The 19707-nt window shown below is 29.4% G+C and overlaps 1 protein-coding gene across 2 annotated transcripts in view; it reads right to left on the bottom strand.

The window, feature by feature from the left end:
- Positions 1–336: 336 nt before the first annotated feature.
- Positions 337–19707, bottom strand: part of LOC143250800 (ATPase WRNIP1-like) — a 35418-nt gene continuing 16047 nt past the window's right edge. Inside the window, exons 4-8 of one of the 2 annotated variants that reach the window (XM_076501814.1) lie at positions 18145–18377; positions 14378–14589; positions 12174–12329; positions 8927–9006; positions 337–1518 (exon numbers count right to left, since the gene is read on the bottom strand). In XM_076501814.1, the coding sequence (XP_076357929.1) occupies positions 1279–1518; positions 8927–9006; positions 12174–12329; positions 14378–14589; positions 18145–18377 (921 nt within the window). In that variant the 3' untranslated portion in view covers positions 337–1278. Of the gene's footprint in view, positions 1519–6999; positions 7152–8926; positions 9007–12173; positions 12330–14377; positions 14590–18144; positions 18378–19707 lie in introns of those variants that run through there. The other variant, XM_076501815.1, reaches the window with a different exon arrangement.

Below are 19707 nucleotides of genomic sequence, written 5' to 3'. Positions count from 1 at the left end.
GCCTATATTAATCGTTAGGCATTCTACTATGACGATTAACTTTGCATTTTTCTTTGGGCTAATTCCTTCTCGTAACTTTACTTCTCATCTGTTTTGTCTTGTCTGCCTACTTTTCCCACTTATAACACACTATTTATATGGTTATTACTTAATCATCTGATCGATATATCCTCAAAATCAATAAATTCCACACAACATTCTATAATTTCGACATCAATGAGTTACAAACACAATGTATCACTCTTACCAAGTTACATTACTACCCTTATCACATTAACTTTAAAATAAATGCTTCTAACTCTCATTATGAACAAACTAAACAACCATAAAATATTTACTGACAAAATAAAATCTTTAATGTATACACTAAATAGTCCCTTATATTGTAACATATGGGATATATTCAATAGCATTACCTCACTCTCCAAACTCTTCACATGAAACACGATACACTACCTACTATGCCATGCCCAGCTCTTCTAAAATAAGGATACGTTTCCTGCTTTACTGTTAAAAATATTTGTTTTACACTATTCATATAATTAAAGAGTTATGGTTTAAAGTTACACCAAAATAACCCTTATAAAAGCATGTCACAAAATGTTAAATGATTGATGAAAATTATAGAATTTAACTTAAATGAATTTGACTTTGCCTCTAAAATGCTACTGCACATCACTTATTCCATCAGTTTCGAAATAAATCTTGTACATCACATGTTATCAAAAACTACGCAAACCATTAAATGCTCTTGTGAACAAAAGTACATGTGAACTCTCAAAAAGACTTAATAGCAAGCACTCTTGAGCCTTTTAACTGTATTCTAGGTCAGGAAGTAGAAAACACAGTGCAGACATTCCGACACAAATTTTCAACTCATTTGACTGTACAAAGGTTGAAAGACATTTGGTAGTTACAAACATTTATTTTTTTTTGTGTTTTAAGGCCAAGTAGGCAATGTGTTAAAATACCAAAATAATATTTATTAATTAAAATTTATTCTCTGCCTTTCAAATTTTAGATGATAGTATGGTTGCTACGTGATAATATATAATTTTGAGCATCACTAAAATAGGAGCATGAAAGAATTCTCAACAGAGAGACAAAGAGAAGTTCTTTTTATACTTAGAGATATCCAACAAAAACATTTTATAAAATTTATTGTTATCAATATAAATTGGAATACTGTTTTCTACCACATATACATTGAAAAAAGAGTAATAGAGAGAAACTATACTGAAAGAAAAGCTCTTTTTATACAAATGAAAGTTCAATTTTTTATTGAAAAAAGTTCACTCCTTCTAACCCTTCTGGTAAGAAAGGAAGTGCTTCGCCATATTTTTTGCCATACCCCAGCTCTTTCATCAACTTTGTGGGAGCGTTTCTCAAATAAATGGGCACAGGAGGCAAAGGGCCTTGATGTTCACGAATAAATTCCTCAGCTTTACAGTAAGCACTGTACACCTCCCTGGATTTTGCCGCTCTGGACATGTAAGCTGTACAGTGGGCTAACATGATCTATACCAAAAACACAAAAAATTAGTTTTAGCTATACTGTCATAATCAACCAAATGTATAACTAAAAATAATGAGATGAAAACTAGTTAGTTATTCAGGATGAAGTTTTGTTTATATTCTTCACAGAGTATTAGTTTAATCTGTGATTCTAGGCTGTAGATAGAATATTTATATTCCAAAAAGGTCTGAAAGTTTCATGTTTGTACTGTTTCATGTGTATCAAATTTACGGTGTTTACTGTTAGCTTCTCTTTACTGCATAATTAAATCACAATAGTTATGTATATATTGGTCAAACTTTCCTTGAGTAAACACAACAGGAAATCTGAAAATATATCAAATTCTATAATAAAAACAAATATGCATCAACATTATTTCACTTAATACTCGCACCTTTCGGTTCTTTTACTAAATTTGTGATACACTTTGAAACTACTAAGGTTTGTGTGTATGAATTACAAAAAATGTGGTTTTTCGTTAAAGAATTTTGTCTGATATCACTTACAAGCCAGTTTTGAATTATCATTATCTATCTATCATCAGCTGACCATTAGTATCTTTAAATGTATTAACAAATGTATATGTGTATCTTCAATGTTCCTTAAAATGGTTTTATCATATGGACTGTTTATTACAGAAGCACATAATAAACTAAAATGCAATCACTTAGTATAGAAATATACTGATTTCTTGATGAAACCATTATAAATAGCTTTCTAAAGTAGATACTGGTATTTTCAATATGAATGGTGCTTTATTCATACAAAGACATGTTAAAATTCTCCAAGGTTCTGGTATAGCCATCTCTTATTTTGAATACTGAAGATTGTCCAAGCATTCAGTAGTACCAGATGCACACATGGGTTGTGTCCAGTTTTAAACTCTCTATCACTATAGTAATGCACTCATAGCTTAAAGTGCAAAGCATGTTCAGTGGCATTACTGCACTTGGAGATCTTTCCATCAGCAGATGACACACTAGCCATCAAACCATCTCCAGTTCCTGATAAAGTATAAAATATTTTAAGGATTTTCTTCCATACATACTAGATCATAAAGAGATTTTATCCAAAACGAACTATGTTTAATACAACACCATAAAAGTAAAAAGTCTTCAAACTAATGTGAACCATTAAATAAAAAACAGCACATAAAAAAATACAAATTTCTTTTCTTGGTTCCTTTGTTTGTTTTGGAATTAAGCACAAAGCTATACAAATGGGCTATCTGTGCTCTGTCTACCATGGGAATCAAAACCTGGTCCCAGTTTTCAGCAGTGCCACATGGGGACTTCTTTTCTTGGATAAATGAAGATCCAAATAAAAATTGTCAAGCCCCTCACTGGTACAGCTGTATGTCTCCAGATTTACAAGGCTAAAATCAGGGGTTCGATTCCCCTCGGCGGGCTCAGCAGATAGCCCAATGTGGCTTTGCTATAAGAAAACACACAAAAACACAAAAATTGTCAAATTATTTTATTGTTAATACTTACAACGTTTGGGAGTTCATTTATTAGGTTAAAAAAATCTTTCAAGCTTTTTCCCACTTTACATGTTATTTTTGTTCTGTTCAACAATACAGTGTTACAGATAACTAAACGTTTTCAGCATAATTGTAAGAAGACAGTCAATCTTTCAAACAAAACAACAGGTTTCTCATACACTATATTATAATTTATTTACATTCTACGATGATAAAGTAACTGTAACAGATATAGATATTCAAGACACAAAAGTTGAAAGCATTTAACAGGAAAACTAATGAATTTCTTCCAAACCTGATAGATTCTACCCAAATGACACCTTATGAGACAAATGGGCTAGATCAGTTTCTTCGTTTGCAATTAAACATAAAACTGCACAATTGGCAATCTGTGCTCCGACCACCACAAGTATTGAAACCCAGTTTCTAGCATTGTAAATCTGCAAGCATACTGCCATGTCACAGGGTGGCAGGCTAGATCAAAGACCATTAAGGTTTAAGTATAGCTATTCCTAATTAGGAGGGCCACTAGTGAGCAGTATCTGACATGTAAGTGGCTACTTTTAATCAAAGTGAGGCTGAATGTCAGTTTTATTATTTGCCTACAGCAAACCAACATCAGGCGATCTGCTGAGTCCACCAAGGGAAATCAAACCCCTGGTTTTAGTGTTGTAAATCTGTAGGCTTACCACTGTACCAGCAGGGAACAGCTAAAAGTGTGTTCAGTGGCATATTGTGAGCTTGAATCTATGGTATTCTGACCCAAATCATTGGAGATCTTACATTGTTCAATGATTAGTGAAATGTAAAATTTATTCACTTATTGATTATCTTGCCATTACACTATATACAAATTTGAGTATTTTATTGCACAATATTGAAAAATGTTTTATATGTTCATAACTGCATACACAACCTCCCAAGTAGCACACAACTAAACATTGATAAAAATGTTCAAGCCTTAGATATTTAATTATAACTACACAGTCTTTGAAATGCTTTGTAACCAATCAAGGTAAATAAATAATCATCATCCATTATATTTATTAGGTAAATATAAACTTAACCAAAGTAAAAATCTAGTACTTTAGATTTTCTTTAAAGTAAAACAATATTTAAAAATTTAGGATAATAACAATTAATTTTGACAAAAAACTTTTGATAATGACTACTTTTATTATGGAATAAACATTAAAGTTTATTCAGATGATAGTTAACTGTTGTGTTAAACATTACTGTTTAACTTCCCCATGCTAGTCACTTTAAATGTTTAACAATGATGATATAATACGCATTCATTTTTCAAAAGTTATCTGTGTAATACAATCAGATTTTCAGTATCTTTTATATAAAACAAAAACTTCCTCTACAATAATAATATATTAATTTAAACTAACAAACATATACAAAACATTTGCAGTCAAATTTGCACTTCTATTGCAACAGTACTTCTTTTAATACAGGACATATAGAATAATACAAACTAATTGTAATTGTAGACGGTAAAAACGGTAAATAGCTTCCTAAAATAATTAAGGTAGAATTTCTTTTTGGGGGGTGCCGTTTCGTTTTTAGTTAATACATTGTATACAGCAATATTATGTATTATGATTATTTCTTTATGTCTTTGTTCCTTAACTCAGCTGAAAACATATTTATACAGTGAAAGTATTTTAGAATGTCAGTAATTTTTGTTAATTTGAGGAAGCTATTATACGTTTTTACATCAAAATTTATTGAACAATAGATCTGACAAAGAATGCTACTGGAAAAGTTTGTCTTTCTTTTAATATGAAAAAAAAAACTTATGTTCAACTTTTTACTTAATTTTGTTTTGTTGCCTATGCTGTTTTGACTATCTCTATCTTAGGCCATCCATTAGTTAAGTTTTTATTATTAAGTATTATTTATATTTGATACAGATAAATGATACTGTAACTTGTATACTTTTTTGCTTTAATTTAGTTGGGGCTCAATTTTATTGAATTTAATAGTATCAATAAACAAACTTATAATGATATTCTATGACCTAAACTAACATTAGGCATTTATCAAAAACTGGTTAATTTTAACATGTTGTTATTCAAAATGTCTACTGAAGTGTACTTAGGTCATGTTTGCTCATACATTTTCAGGATATACAAAGTGCAAAAACCAATTATTTTCATAAGTAACACCATGTAACACAAATTTTGTTCCTGGACATCTATTTATACTAAAGTTATACAAAAATGTTTAGAAGTGAGTGGTTTATTTGAGATTTGTGACTGTAATGTAAATCACTTTCACATATCAGCCCCCAAATATAGTCTCCCATCATATTTTCATTATATGCTCCCAGATCACAAAAACAAAGTTTGAAGAGAAAAATAGGTCTTTTCCATTTACTTTAGGCATAAGCAGTTGGGAAATAACACTTTCTGCCCAGCAACAAGAAAAAGTAAAAGTTTTGTAACACAGTGTAATTAATCAATGTCTACTGTATAGTCCTAAATTAAATTTTAAAAAGAAGACAGAGTAAAATTAACATTAGTATATTTCGTGATATAAAAGTCCTATTTAGCTGTACCTTATAGTTTGACATCAGGTAAGAAACAAGTAATAAGAAAATGTAGCCTTATTGGTAACATTAATTTTATTGTGGGGACAACACTATTCAAATCCTTTAATGGGAAACAAGTCATAACAAAAGGCTAATTTGTTCATCTTTACTAAGCCGTAAACTCACACGGCTTTTGGATATATGCATCCAGGTTCTTATGTTTTCATAAGAAGATGTTTTGAGCAACAGATCGTTTTCACTTTGTGTTACATGAACCAAATTTACAAAATGGTAATTTGAACTAACATGTGAAAGATATATTTTATAGATGTAGTGCTTTTTTTTTGCATTTTATAGAAATTTCTGAAAAGTATAAAACAGTTTTCTATGTCAACGTAACCACCGAATATATTATAAATATGAACCATAAAATAATTTCATCACATCGCTCTTTGAAATAAATCCTCTACCTGAATAGTTTAGTATGTAAGAAAAAATTATATGTGTTGTTTATACACTAAATAAAGTTGTAAAAAAACAGGCAAACACATTTTAATGAAAAATAAGTTACGTTTCTAGTATTTATACTTAAACAATAGTATTTTTTCAAAGTTGCACACTCTTTTGTAAGACTTTATTGTTTAAACTATATTACAGTACAGACTAAAGTACTTTTATCTGTTAAATATATCAGATATAATCAAATGTCAAAAGTTGTATGAATACAATAAGGTGGTATGAGTTACTGGCACTTCTGTATTCCAAAGAGTTGCATACAAGCACTTCTGATCATAGTCAGAGATATGCCTCTACAAGGACTGATGTCATTTCTGTTTTTTGCTGTTTTAAGCAATGAGAATATAAACCATGCACTGTTACAAGAGCTCATCTAACGAGCAAGGTGGTGTGTGTGAATATGCTTCTTTATGAAACATGAATGCATAGTTTGGTTTAATTTCATGTTGACAAACAATTTAAATCTTATGGAAATTTGCATTTTATGTAATAAAGATACAGTTTTTCAAACGTTAAAGCATTTGTATTGAAAAACACAAGAAGTATTCATGTTTTTGGTTATTTACTTCTCTTGCTGTATAACAGATACTTAAGTTGTTTTTTTTAACATAATATTATTACAAACTGTATTTCAAAAGTTGAATGGTGCTTTCAGCTGATGCAGTTTAGATACACTAATACCTCTTAAATGGCAAAACTATTTATGCTGTATAGAGTCACTGGTAGTTCTTTACCAAACAGCTTGGTCATCAGAGCTACTGATACTCTTGATGTGGATGGCCTGTTTTAGATAAGAAATACTGAGAAGAAGAACCAGAACCTTCTTCCAGTACACCTGTAGAACGTCATGTATCATTAACACTATACACACACACATAACACATACTGCTGCTCCAGCTGTATGGAAAGCAAAACATTGTACTTATTATGAGAAAGCAGCAAAATTATTCATAGTTTCAATTAAAATAAAGTAGAGTTTTCAAAGTTAAAGTCAGGGATGTTTTCTTAGAAGATTGTCCTCAAACAAGTAGTGGATTTAGGTGAAGGATTCAGCATACATGCAACTGAAGAAATACCAAATATAATTGATATTCCTAAACAGGTAAAATGTTAGAAATTAAATCAAATACTTTTAAGAAACATTTATGAGACATTTTTGTAATGGCAAGCTATGATTATTTCTTTGACTATTATTTTTTTTAGTGTTAACAGATTCTATAAAACAAAAATAAAACCTTTCTTCACAGATTTCTTATGTACAAAGAATTTTTTTTATAGATATAACTATTTCACAGAAATCTGTTTTCTAACAATTTAAATTATCGTAACTGTTAACGAAGCTTAGTATAAGATAAAAAGAAAGGTGAAAGACTCTCCAAAATTAAAAAATGTTTAACAATAAGACAACAAAAACCATAAACTGTATTCCCATAGTATTTGCCTGATGAAATAATACATAAAGTTATGATTGAAAGCACTAATCTATTACACATACACCTTGAGCAGTAATTCACCTCATAATATTAGTAAAAGAACATGATAATAAGCAAAAATTTACACATTGCAAATATTTATTAATAAAATTACTAAATCATCAGCACTTAAAAAACAATTTTTTTTATTTAAAATATTGCAAAATTTGACAATTATTATTTGTAAAAGAGGTGTAATGATGCAAAGCTTCATAACATTCCCTAATGTGGTACTAGGGGAAGAAAAAGTATTTGATTTATCAAGTAGCAGTTACAAGTTTCACAAAACATCATTTTTTAAACAAAGGGATTTTAAAGTTAACCACAAACAGTTTATGAGAAAGTTTAACAAATAATTTGCTTAAGATTGTTGCTTCTATTGCTCAATTGGCCATTTGTTTATCTCTTTGTACCCCCCCCCCCAAAAAAAAAAAAAAAAAAAGCTAATATGATTTCCCTGTATTACGTATTGAAATTGAAACACATATATTGAAACTGTGAAATTAACTGTGTTGTTTTTTGTTTTATTTATAATTTGGTGGGACTGAAATTTATTTTAACTATACAAGATATAAACAATTAGTTCAGTAAAAATAAATTTGAATTGTGAATTTCAAATAAAAACACTATTGCAGAAATTTAAAAGTTCCTGAAGTATTTATAAACAAAAAATCTACTAACTAAACATAGTTCAGTACTGAAAAATATATAGTTACCAACTTTTAGCTGTTATTAACTTTTACATTTGGCATATTCTTAACATTTTCTGTTACCTTCTGATTTATATGTTCTGCTTCTATGACAACCAATACAAATTATGACTGCCATAAAGATGACAGTGTTGAATACCTTGAATGTTAAAAAATAAGTTTTCTTCAAGCTTGTTAGTTTATTATCATTGAAACGTTTTAAGAAACAAGTATGAATGCTTTATAGACTTAAAAGCTACTAATAACAAATAGACAAAGGAATAAAGATGAACACTAGCTAGAAAAGCAAGCAGTTAGTAGAATTTTGTAATCAATTGGTTGTCAGACTTACTGAGTAGTTGCATTCAACTAAGCAATTATTCTCATGAAACTTGAATAGTTGGATTAATTTAAAATAGTAATAAATGGAAACTATAAGCTTGATTAATTCATCACTTTTCTTAGTTATGACAAAAACTGATTCAGCTGATAAAAATAATAATGTGAAATCACAATGGCAATATTGCGATTACTTGAACATTTGTTTTAAAATAAAATAATAGGGAACACAAATTGTGATTGGTTTATTATTTTCATTACATTAATATATTTATTCATAATTTGTTAACAGATTATATTGGTTAACTGAGTTAGACTCAGTTCTAAAACTAGTAATATCTATTTTATCAAATTTAAAAGAAAACTTACCCTACTTTCAGGCATCCCAACAAACTGACAGCTATGAAAGGTTGAAACTGCTAAGTTGAGAGCATTTGAATCGGCTATACCTGAAGGTATCAAACAGTGAAAATAAAAATATAATGTCTGGTCAGTTTGCAAAGTAACTGCAAAAAATACAAATATTTATTTGTACAAAAAATAAAAATTTTGAAATAAAAACATATTAAGGAAATCATTTTCATCTCTATGATAGAAAAAAAGAGTGTCCAGGTATTTAGATGCAGATAAAGTTTACGTGCATTACTGTTGGATATGCAAGGCCATTTAGTGTACGAGCTGCTGTCTAGTACGTTACGTGATCTAATATTTAATATTTATTTAGTTTTCATATGTGACAAATTTTGTCATATAACTTGGTAAGACTTACATTTTGTAGGATGTAGTTCAATTCCTGTAATTTGACATTTAAAGTGAGTATCAGAGTGGTATTGTAATAACAGAGATAAAGGAGAATAATTTGTATTATGGAAGGGTGTTCTTGGATCATCTGTGTGGCCTTTAACAAAAAGAGACAACTATTTGAAGTTATGAAAACAACTTTGGCAACTCATAGGATAACATAAGTGAATCTACTACAGATTGTGCAGTAAAAAACAGAGTAGAGAAAAATAATTTATCTTGTCAATTGCATTCTAAAGTACCTGAACTCGCCTGTGGGGACTTTTGACAAGAAAATATAATTATTTAAAGCTTTAGACACAACTTTGTAACCAAAAGTGAAACAAATTTTTGGGCATACCTTTGGCTTGTTTCCAGTATATTATTTTAAAACATGTGGAATGTGTGCTGCCCATTTATTTTTAACATTTATTGCCAATAAGTTACAGACACATACTGTAGGAGAGTTTTAGCCCATATTCAAAACCTAACAATTTTGATGATTTGATAAAGGAATTTTGCACAATGCTACTATCTGAATTGGCTGTCCTTAATTTAGAAGTGGTAGACAGCAAGAAAGGTACCTAGTCAACATCACCCACTGCCAACTCTTAGGCTCTCTTTTAGAAGAAAGTAGAATTTATTATTGTAATGCCTCCACAGCTGAAAAGGTGAGCTTGTTCAGTGATGGATTTTGAACTCACAACTTAGAGATTGTGAATCAGGCATCCTAGTCACAAGGCCCTGCATTCTAATACATGTAAATATTTGCTTATAGTTTAATTGCTCAATTTGATAATAACCCTTACCTATTTACCACAAAGACATTATAATGTATATTAATAGCTGACAGAACTTATTATTTGACATAATTTCAGATACTTAAAATATTTTATGATCAAAACAAAACATCAAAATGCAACTAAAGTTACAAATTATTTTTTACATTAACAATTAATGACAAAACAAAAGATTAAATATATATTTTTGAAAAGCTACCATATCATTCAAGAAATTTTCCATCTTGGAAAGCCCACTGGTCATAGTTAAGCATTACAAGCAATATGGCATGTGACAAAAACACCAAGATTATCAAAACATTCACTAACACTGAAAAGAGGAAGGAAAGAATGATGATAATCTGAAAAACTGATCTTTTCAAAACAAATTTACAAAACAGTGAATGGTTGGTTAACATTTACTTTATATTTTGTTGTTAGTTTTGTAGAAGGTAGCTAATCTTCCAATTTAACCAATATCTGTTACATATTAAAATGTATTTTGGACAGGCCTCCAATTTATTATTTTATGTGTGTTACGTATTACTATTTCAAATAACCAGAAATTTTAATTTCAATTTAGTACTTAATTAATTGTTAATATGTATAAAATTTATGATATTTGCTAACAAGACTGATACACAAACAAAAACCAACACAACTTATGATAACAGTTATTACTAATAGTTATTACAAATGATGGATTATATACAAGACATTTACAAAGACAATACTGAGTCTTACATCTGGTCCAGAAATGAATATTTTTATCAATGGTTCAGGTCCATAATGAGCAAATTCTGAGTTGATATTGTCACACTTCACCTAAGCTACCAATGTCTTTTCTTGGCTAGCCTCACACTGGTTAGAAGCTCACATCTTACTAAGGGTGATATTTAATGTCCTCTCAAAATAACAAGATCCAAAGTAATTCACTATAGTTGAATAATTTGTAATGTTCAAATCAATAAACATTTCTAGTCAAATTCTGTAGTTTTCCAATTAATAGGTGTTAATAACAATTATAGCTTCTGAGGCCGATAACACACCAACAGTAGCTGACTAATAGTAATAATAATAATCTCTCAGCACATCTGTTTCATATACCAATCATGTTGATTTTTATTCTTGAGAATCTTCTACAAATTTAGAGAACAAGCAGGACTTGGGCAATACACATCCAACAATATACGTAACATGCATAAAAAGTAAACTGTACTGAAAAAAATGTAGGCACTAAAATAAATGTATAACAGTAAATTTATTACATATCTCATTTAATTAAAAAATAGCCATGAAACTCAAGGTTACTAAAATAGATTTAATGTTTAAAACATTTAAGAAGCTTAATCTGTTTTCAACCTAAGTGAATCAAGTGTTGATTTTTGTGTGGAAAAGGCAGTAAACACCTTGTATAATGTTATAGTAGTATATTTTTCTATAAGCCACAAAAGAATGAAAAGCTTCATAATGTATGTGTGTATTCAAAATGTCTTACTGAATCTAATATTTAATAAAGTTTTAAAAAAAAAGATAATAACTAAGGAAGTATGTATGTATCTCGGGACGGCTGATATGGGTATTTACACTTTTACTAATAAAGCAGAGATAATTTTGACTTTCTCAGGTCATCTCTGCTTTATTAGTAAAAGTGTTAATACTCATACCAACTATCCTGAGATACATTTTTTTTTCAAGTGGGTTTCTCATCATCACAAATAAGATAGCATCTCATATATAATGGAGGGTATTTTTATATATCCTTGTTTTTTAATGTTACAAAATATCTAAAAACTGTTAATAAAACTGGTAAATCACTAGTACATAATAAACAATTATAATGACATTGTTTAAAGTCTTAATATTCCAGATATTTGGTACAATAAACTAATACCTAACTGGTGGCCTCAGGATGATTTTGAATTCATAGTTCAAGACTCAAATGTCATTTATAAAATATTATTTTTCTTGGTTAATGTTCTTCTCTATTGTGGTGATTTTAAATTATTTCAGTTTTGTTGAATAATTCATAGTTTCATCAAAATAAACTTACTAACCTACATCTTCACTAGCAAAAATAATCAACCTTCGAGCAATAAATCGAGGATCTTCTCCTCCTTCTAACATTCGAGCTAGCCAATAGAGAGAAGCATTTTCATCAGAACCTCGCATTGACTTGATGTACGCTGATATCGTGTCATAATGCTGATCACCTGGAAAAGACAGAAATGAAAAATCTAACAAACACTAAATGGACTCATTAGTGTAGCTGATAATCAGTTGTTTGACCTCCTAACAAAATAAAGATATCAAATAATCAGTTTAATTTTCTGGTTGATTTCTGTTAGTTTCCAATTTTCCTTTTTGCATCTAAAGAGTGAAATACTATATCTAATTTCTAGCCTGCCTTGGTTGCACTGTGGAAAGTCATTTGACTAACACAGTTAATTCCATTATACCACTCCAACTTCATCCCAAATAACAGCCTCAATTAACATTTATTTGTCCGAACTCAAAATTCTACAACCCCACCCAACAACATGGATCCAGTGAATTTTTTTTATCCTAGAAATCAAGGTTTGAGCTATTAATTTATTTTAATTCCTAATAGCAAATCTTTAAGTTAATGTTTTCTTTATAGACTTAAGTTAACCCTTAATTTGAGATCCCACATCAACATCATTCAACCTGACACTGACTTTCGAGAAAGAGGGAGAGCTAACAATTAGTTTTTATCTCCATTATACTTAATGTTCTGTATTAACTATTCTGGAATAAGGTATTATCTGCTATGTTTTGGTCTTATGAAATATTTTGTGACTTAAATATCAATTATATAAAATATTTTATTGCAAAACAACAAAAACAAAAGATGTTACAATGGTTCATTTACAAGGTAATGAGTTATGAGCACGTTATAGCCTAGTGATTCCCATATCTTTACAATAAAAATACTTGAAGAGACTGTTGCACATGGTCCTTACTGTAAAGACATGTAGTTCCAAGAAGTGAGTTCACATAAAGAACAAATTCAGTTGTTTTGATATCTTTCTAAATTATTTGTCTGATGCATCTAAATCCTTTAAAAAAATGCTGTTTATTAAAAATGGATAATAAAAAATACATTAAGTTCCTTTCACACATACTATTCTTAGTATTTGTGTTTGACTAAACATCTTTAAACTATGTAAAAATGTTCATAAATATTTGTTAAAATTATTAATCGTTGACATCAATATGTTTGAATAGTAGCTCTCAATGTGTAGAATTTGGTAACTAGTTATTTTGTATTTTATGAACCACTTTGACATTTATTTCATTTGTATGACTGATTAACATCTGTGGTGATTTCAGTGGACTTGTAATTAAATTCAAATTTTTTCCTGACACGGAGCTCCTTTGTGTCCTGAAAACCAGAATAACCTGTATTGTCAGCCTTGTACTTGCTGAAGAATCCTGGAAAAACTAACTGCATTAATCCACATGGAGTATGTCACAAAATATACAACAGTTTTCCAATTTCTTTTATTGCAGCTTCTCAAATAAATGAGTAGCTCTTACCTTAAAATCAATTTTCTGAAGTGATTCTGCATAATGTCTAAGGTGTTTTTACAGTTTATTTATGTGTACCACACAAAAACAAAACTAGCTATTTGTCAACAATTTTGCACAGTTCCCTCTTCAAAATAGTAACTATCTCCTGGTTATTCCCATATTTATTTCTAGTTGTTGAAGGATGTTCTAACTTTTAATTGATAAAAAGGTTTAAAATATCATAAATTCTAGAATGTTACAACTAAAAATGAATTTTGAATATATGCATCACTCAACATGTGGGCATGCCCTAAGTTCTTTTCAACATGAGAATTTTTACATGTGGAATGAAAATCAAACTCTTGTTCTCTACCTATCTAGAACTACTCAAAATACATTTAAATATTTAAAATGTTGAAAAACATTGAAAATCTATAGTTTAAGAAGAAATTATTTCCTTCCTTGAAATCTTTTTACGTCCAAACTATTTTCTTAAAAATGAAATTAACCATTGCATTAGAAGACAAAGAATGCTGTAATTATTTCCAAACACAACATCGAAAGTTCAAAATATCATAACCAAATGAAGATGATGACAAAGTTAACCATTACATTTGAAATCACTATAAGAGATTCAAACAAATGATGAAAAGAAAAGAAAGATAAACAAAGAAATTTTTTACCTCAAAAATCTACTTTTTAAAATAATTTTTAAATAAGTCTTTACCTTTACGATCATAAAGTAAATGTGATCTTTGTAAGCCTTCTTTTATATGCTCAACTTTAATCACATGGGGGCAATCACATTTATTCGTTTCAAAACAGTTAGAAGATGCAGATTCTACAGTCATTTGAAGGCTGTTCAATGCTGTACGTGCATCACCATCACATACAGCTGCTAACATTTCCAGGGCTTTATTTTCTATATAGAGTGTAGATCTGAAAAAACAAATTACAGAAATGGTTACATTTGAATAATATTTTTCTTAAACAATAAAAACACCAACCAGTAAGAAAATAAAGTAACAACCAATAAAAGGATAAATTAAAGTGTAGATTTTTGGCAAACTGACCAGCTCAAAATATGAAATGAATATATTTGTAAAACTTCATTAATGTTTTATTGATATAGTGATATAATATATTAAATTATGAAAGTTCTAATTAGTGTAATACACATTCCATCAGAACTGGAAATACATTAATTAATGAAAGCTGAATGAAATAGCTGATTCCTGCTAAGTTTGTCTTAATAAATAAACTAAAGTCTACAGTTTCCACCATCAAGTAAGACACATAATTTAACTGATTAGAACATCTCCAGTAATAGATAGTCTGACTCTCCTCAGTTGCAACTTTTTCACTTATTCAGAAAAATGTAGAACCACACAAATGGTGTGTCACTACATCTTTATGTCTCAAAATGTAATTCTGTTACATCTCCCATCCCCAAAAAAAGCTGTAATACATGATGTTAAGATTTAAGAGCATATTGTCATACCTGAATAAAACAATTACACGAAGGTATAGATTTACAGTATTTTATATCCAGTGGATTAGTTAGTTAGTTAGAACAGCAGTATGACAAACTGAAAAAAACATGTTCAAATATAAATCTACCATTGTTTTATTATTTTTAAAAAAAATTAGGAGAAAAGGTTACTGGCCACATAAAACAAATTACTGTTATTCAAGCATTGCAATATTAACACTACATGATCATCAAATTGTTTTATGTTAAAACTACAAAAATTCATATTTTTTTTCAGCTTTCATAGATTATTTTTACACTCTACATTTTCCTAGGTGAAATTAAATATGCTCAAATGTATTACTTAAAATTTCTGTCAAACATCAAATATTTTAATTCAGTTCCTAGGTGTAAGTATTTTACCAAATCAATGATTAAATATGGTTATTAACATTTAGGGATATGACTGACATTATTTTATAAAATGTTGATTTTTGCCTTGACACAACAAATTCTTATAAATCTCATATATTCTTTTATTGTTTATATATTACAGTATGTTCTGTATAATTACATTATTTAAAAGACAATATTTCAGAGATCTGATTAGTGGCAGTTTGTTTATTTTGAGATTTCAAAGAATAATTACTTCAGTAATGACAGTTTTGCATGTTTAAATTTTCTCTCATCTAATGAAAGTAAACATCAAGGACTGAAATCATCAAAAACTAATACAATGAAACGTTATTATATAAAACCTATATTTTATCAAACTGAATATGAGAATAAAGCATTAAGAACAAAACTGAAACTAAGATCATGTTTGTATGAGCTCATTACTACAAGATATTGTATTTTAGTATTTACTTTATTATTTGTAACCTTTGGAGCTATCCAAAAAATAATACTGATGTATCCTCATGTATTAAAGAAAACTGCAAAAGCCTATAAAGTGATAAGCAATCAACTTTTTCAAATCCTCTCACCATCATTAGTGAACATCTGACATTGTGACTGAAAAATGATGTATGTAGTTGAAAGGAAGCATCAAGTGCATTTTTGTCCCACTAAACCGTAAGTATCAAAATTAGTGTGGTACACCAAATGAACTGATATGTGTTCATGTGCAAATGCAAAGCTAAGCAGTTTAAGTCACTGAAATGAAATAATTCACTGAAACCTTGTATCGTAAACAAACTTATTCTTGTCTTCATCAAAGGACAAACATAAAGAAGTTCTCAATAAATTAAAGGATTTTAAAATCATTTTACCTTAAAAACCACCAGATACTTTTATTCACCTAAATGTAATCATATGTAGGACAAAGATTCAGCAAATATTTGTGACCATTAGTATATAGTATAATAAAACAGTTGGAAAGGAAAATTATGCTTCACAAGAAATAGATTTTAAGCAATCAAAAAACCCTTACTAAGCAGAAAAATGTCAATAGTCACATTTATTTTTAATATCTTTACATGCACCTAAAATGAATAATAAATGAATTTATACTACAGTATTGTAGAAGTGAGTTTTATGAATTCATTATTTAATGCAACAAAAAGTTGTTTTTTTTCCTAATTTTATCATGCTGCAAAAATGTTCAAGTCAAAATGTTTTCAAAAACTCACAGTAAATTCTATATATCAGGTCATCCCATAAGTACTGTCTGAAAATTTAATACAGAAAGTGCTTCATCATTTCTGTCTTTATAGAAGGCTTTAATGACTAAAATGTGTCATGGGACATGTATAAAAATGTTTAGATAAATAAAGGAAACTAACTCAAGTCCACTTTTTCAGATCATTAATCAAATAAACCCTTATGAAGATGGATGTATCTGATGAGCACATTAGGCATATGCTGCTTTATAAGTTTAAAAAGGGCAATAGTGCAGCAGAAACAACATGAAACATTCAAGGTGTTTATGGTGTGGAGTCTCTCAATGAAAGAAAATGTCAAGGGTGGTTTCAGAAGTTCAGATCAGGTGACTACAGCTTAAGTAAGGCACCACATTCAGGTCATCCTGTTGAATTTAATGATGTCTTGCTGCCTGCTGCATATTGATGAAGATTGTACTGTAACAGTTGAAAAACTAGCACAGAAGCTAAATTCAACCATTCAACAGTTTACTGTCATCTGCAACAGCTTGGAAAGATGTCAAAATTTGGAAAATTGGTCCCCCATGATTTGACAGAAGTCAACCTTAAAGCAAGAGTGGACATTTGCATTTCTCTGCACTCTTGTAAACGTAACTCACCTTTCATGAACAGGTTAGTGACTGGAGATGAAAAATGGATATTTTATAAAAATGTTAAGTGCTGCAGACAATGGCTCATTGCAGGTCAACTGGCTAAAGCACAGCCCAAAATGGACCTCCATCTTAGGAAAGTCTTGTCAAGCATTTGGTGGGATATTGTTGGTGTGATCCACTTTGAGTTGCTGCTACTCAACGTAACGATTACATTAGACTTCTATTGTCAACAGTTAGAGCACTTAAATGTTGCACTGAAAGGAAAGATGCTTGCTTTGCTCAATCATAAAGGTGTTGTATTATATTACACTAGGATAATGCACAGCCCCATACAGCAAGGATCAAATCTGCAAAAGTGAAGAGCAAGAGTGGGAAAACCTTCTACATCCTCCTTATTCTTCAGACCTTGTCCCATCTGCTCATCATCTATTCTGAAGGTTGCAGAATTTTCTTGATGGAAAAGAGCTTGGAACACATGAAGATGTTAAAACTACCCTTTCTACATTCTCTTCCTCCAAATCCCACGAAGTTTATAGAAGTGGCATTCAGAAGTTGGCAGGAAATAATCAATAACAATGAAACATACATTATTGATTAAATAACATTAAAAGCATTTGAAATCCTTTCTCTTTTTCTGAATCTAAAATTAGACATTACTTAAGTGATGACCTGATAATACAAAAAAAGCCATTTAGACAAATTTTTTCATTGTTACTAAAATACTTTTTAAGAATTTAGTTTGGTAAGAAGAATATGAAAATTTGCAAACCCAGAAGAGCTACTGAAATCAGTGGCATTTTCTTTCTCTTTATCCAAAACTTCTATGTTAAGATGTTTCAATGCTCTAGCTAAAATACGCATTATGTTATCTTCAGAAAGTTTCTGAAGGACAATAACTCGACATCTAGATAACAGAGCTGAGTTCAGAACAAATGAAGGGTTTTCAGTTGTTGCTCCTATCAGAATGATCGTTCCATTTTCCACATGAGGAAGTAAAGAATCCTGCAATTATTACAACAAAAATCAAAGCCACTTGATTCTCAAACAAAACTCCCAATATTAAAATTTTCTTTTTTATTTGTATATTCTTTAAGTTGTTAATGGCAAGAGAATGTAATATGTACTCATGACTCTTGTACAAGTACTACATAAACTATGAAGAGATTACAAAAACACACATCAGAATACAATATATAAAACAGAAATATATGTATGTATTGTTTAAAGATCACTAAAAAAGATCGCATATTGAGGGAATATTACTATTCTTCTTGTAAAAGAGACACAGATTTAATATTAAAATGGAAAACAAACCTACATTTCAGTTCTAGAGATAGAAAGCCATTTCTAGAAGTAAAATATTTACACCATTTAATTAAATCTTTCAACAATGAATATGTAATCTTAAATCTTATTCAGGTTTTGTAAACACTTTAATTATGAATTATCACTATCATGGAGACAGTTATTATAATAAAATTTAATGAGCTAAGTGTTTCTGAATATTTGTTGTTGTTACTTTTGTTTTTGCTGAACAATTAACTTCAGTTTGAAGTTATTATTTCATTCCTTGTACAAGAACTTGCACTAAAAATAATATGAAAAAATGTGGTAAAAAGTACAAATATATAAATGTAATTTTAGTTAGACAACTAGTGATGTAATCCTAAATTGAGAAATGTTTAAATTTTTGAAATGAAATAACAGCAACAATAATACAATTTAAAAACCATAATATATATTTTCTCTTTTTACAACTCAGAACTACGTATACACGTATTGATTGTAATAAAAAGATCTCCTATACTTAAAATAACCTACAATATTCAAATATGCATAATAAACTAGAAAACAAAATGTTTCATATGTTTATAGAAGTTAATGTGACAACTTGAAAACTCAAAGAAACACATAAGATGCAAAAGTACATTTTTGCAACCAGATTAGGCTACTGAAAATTATTAACTAAAATATTTTGAATCACTTAAACAGAGAAACAAGATGCCAACTTACATGTACACTATCAGAATAGAAAATGGTTAACAAAACACTTTGAATTATCAAAGCTGTAATAAATTTACTGTTATATATTTATATTAATATCTGCATTTGTTTCATTTTGATGCACATGATGTATATTGTTGTATGTGTATTGCACAAGTTCTACCTGTTATCTAAATCTGTAGAAGATTCTTGAGAGCAAGAATCAATAATATATGTTATGCAAAAGTACTAGTATGTTTTCATATACTCTTGAACATTCAAGAATCTCACCTGAGTATATAAAATGATGTGCCAAATCATAGAAATAATATTGTTGGTCAGCCACAAT

Source organism: Tachypleus tridentatus, chromosome 5 (genome assembly GCF_004210375.1).
Source record: "Tachypleus tridentatus isolate NWPU-2018 chromosome 5, ASM421037v1, whole genome shotgun sequence".
NCBI classification, from domain to species: domain Eukaryota; kingdom Metazoa; phylum Arthropoda; class Merostomata; order Xiphosura; family Limulidae; genus Tachypleus; species Tachypleus tridentatus.
The sequence above is the reverse complement of the archived record's forward strand: the minus strand, read 5'-3'. Positions and strand labels throughout refer to the sequence as shown.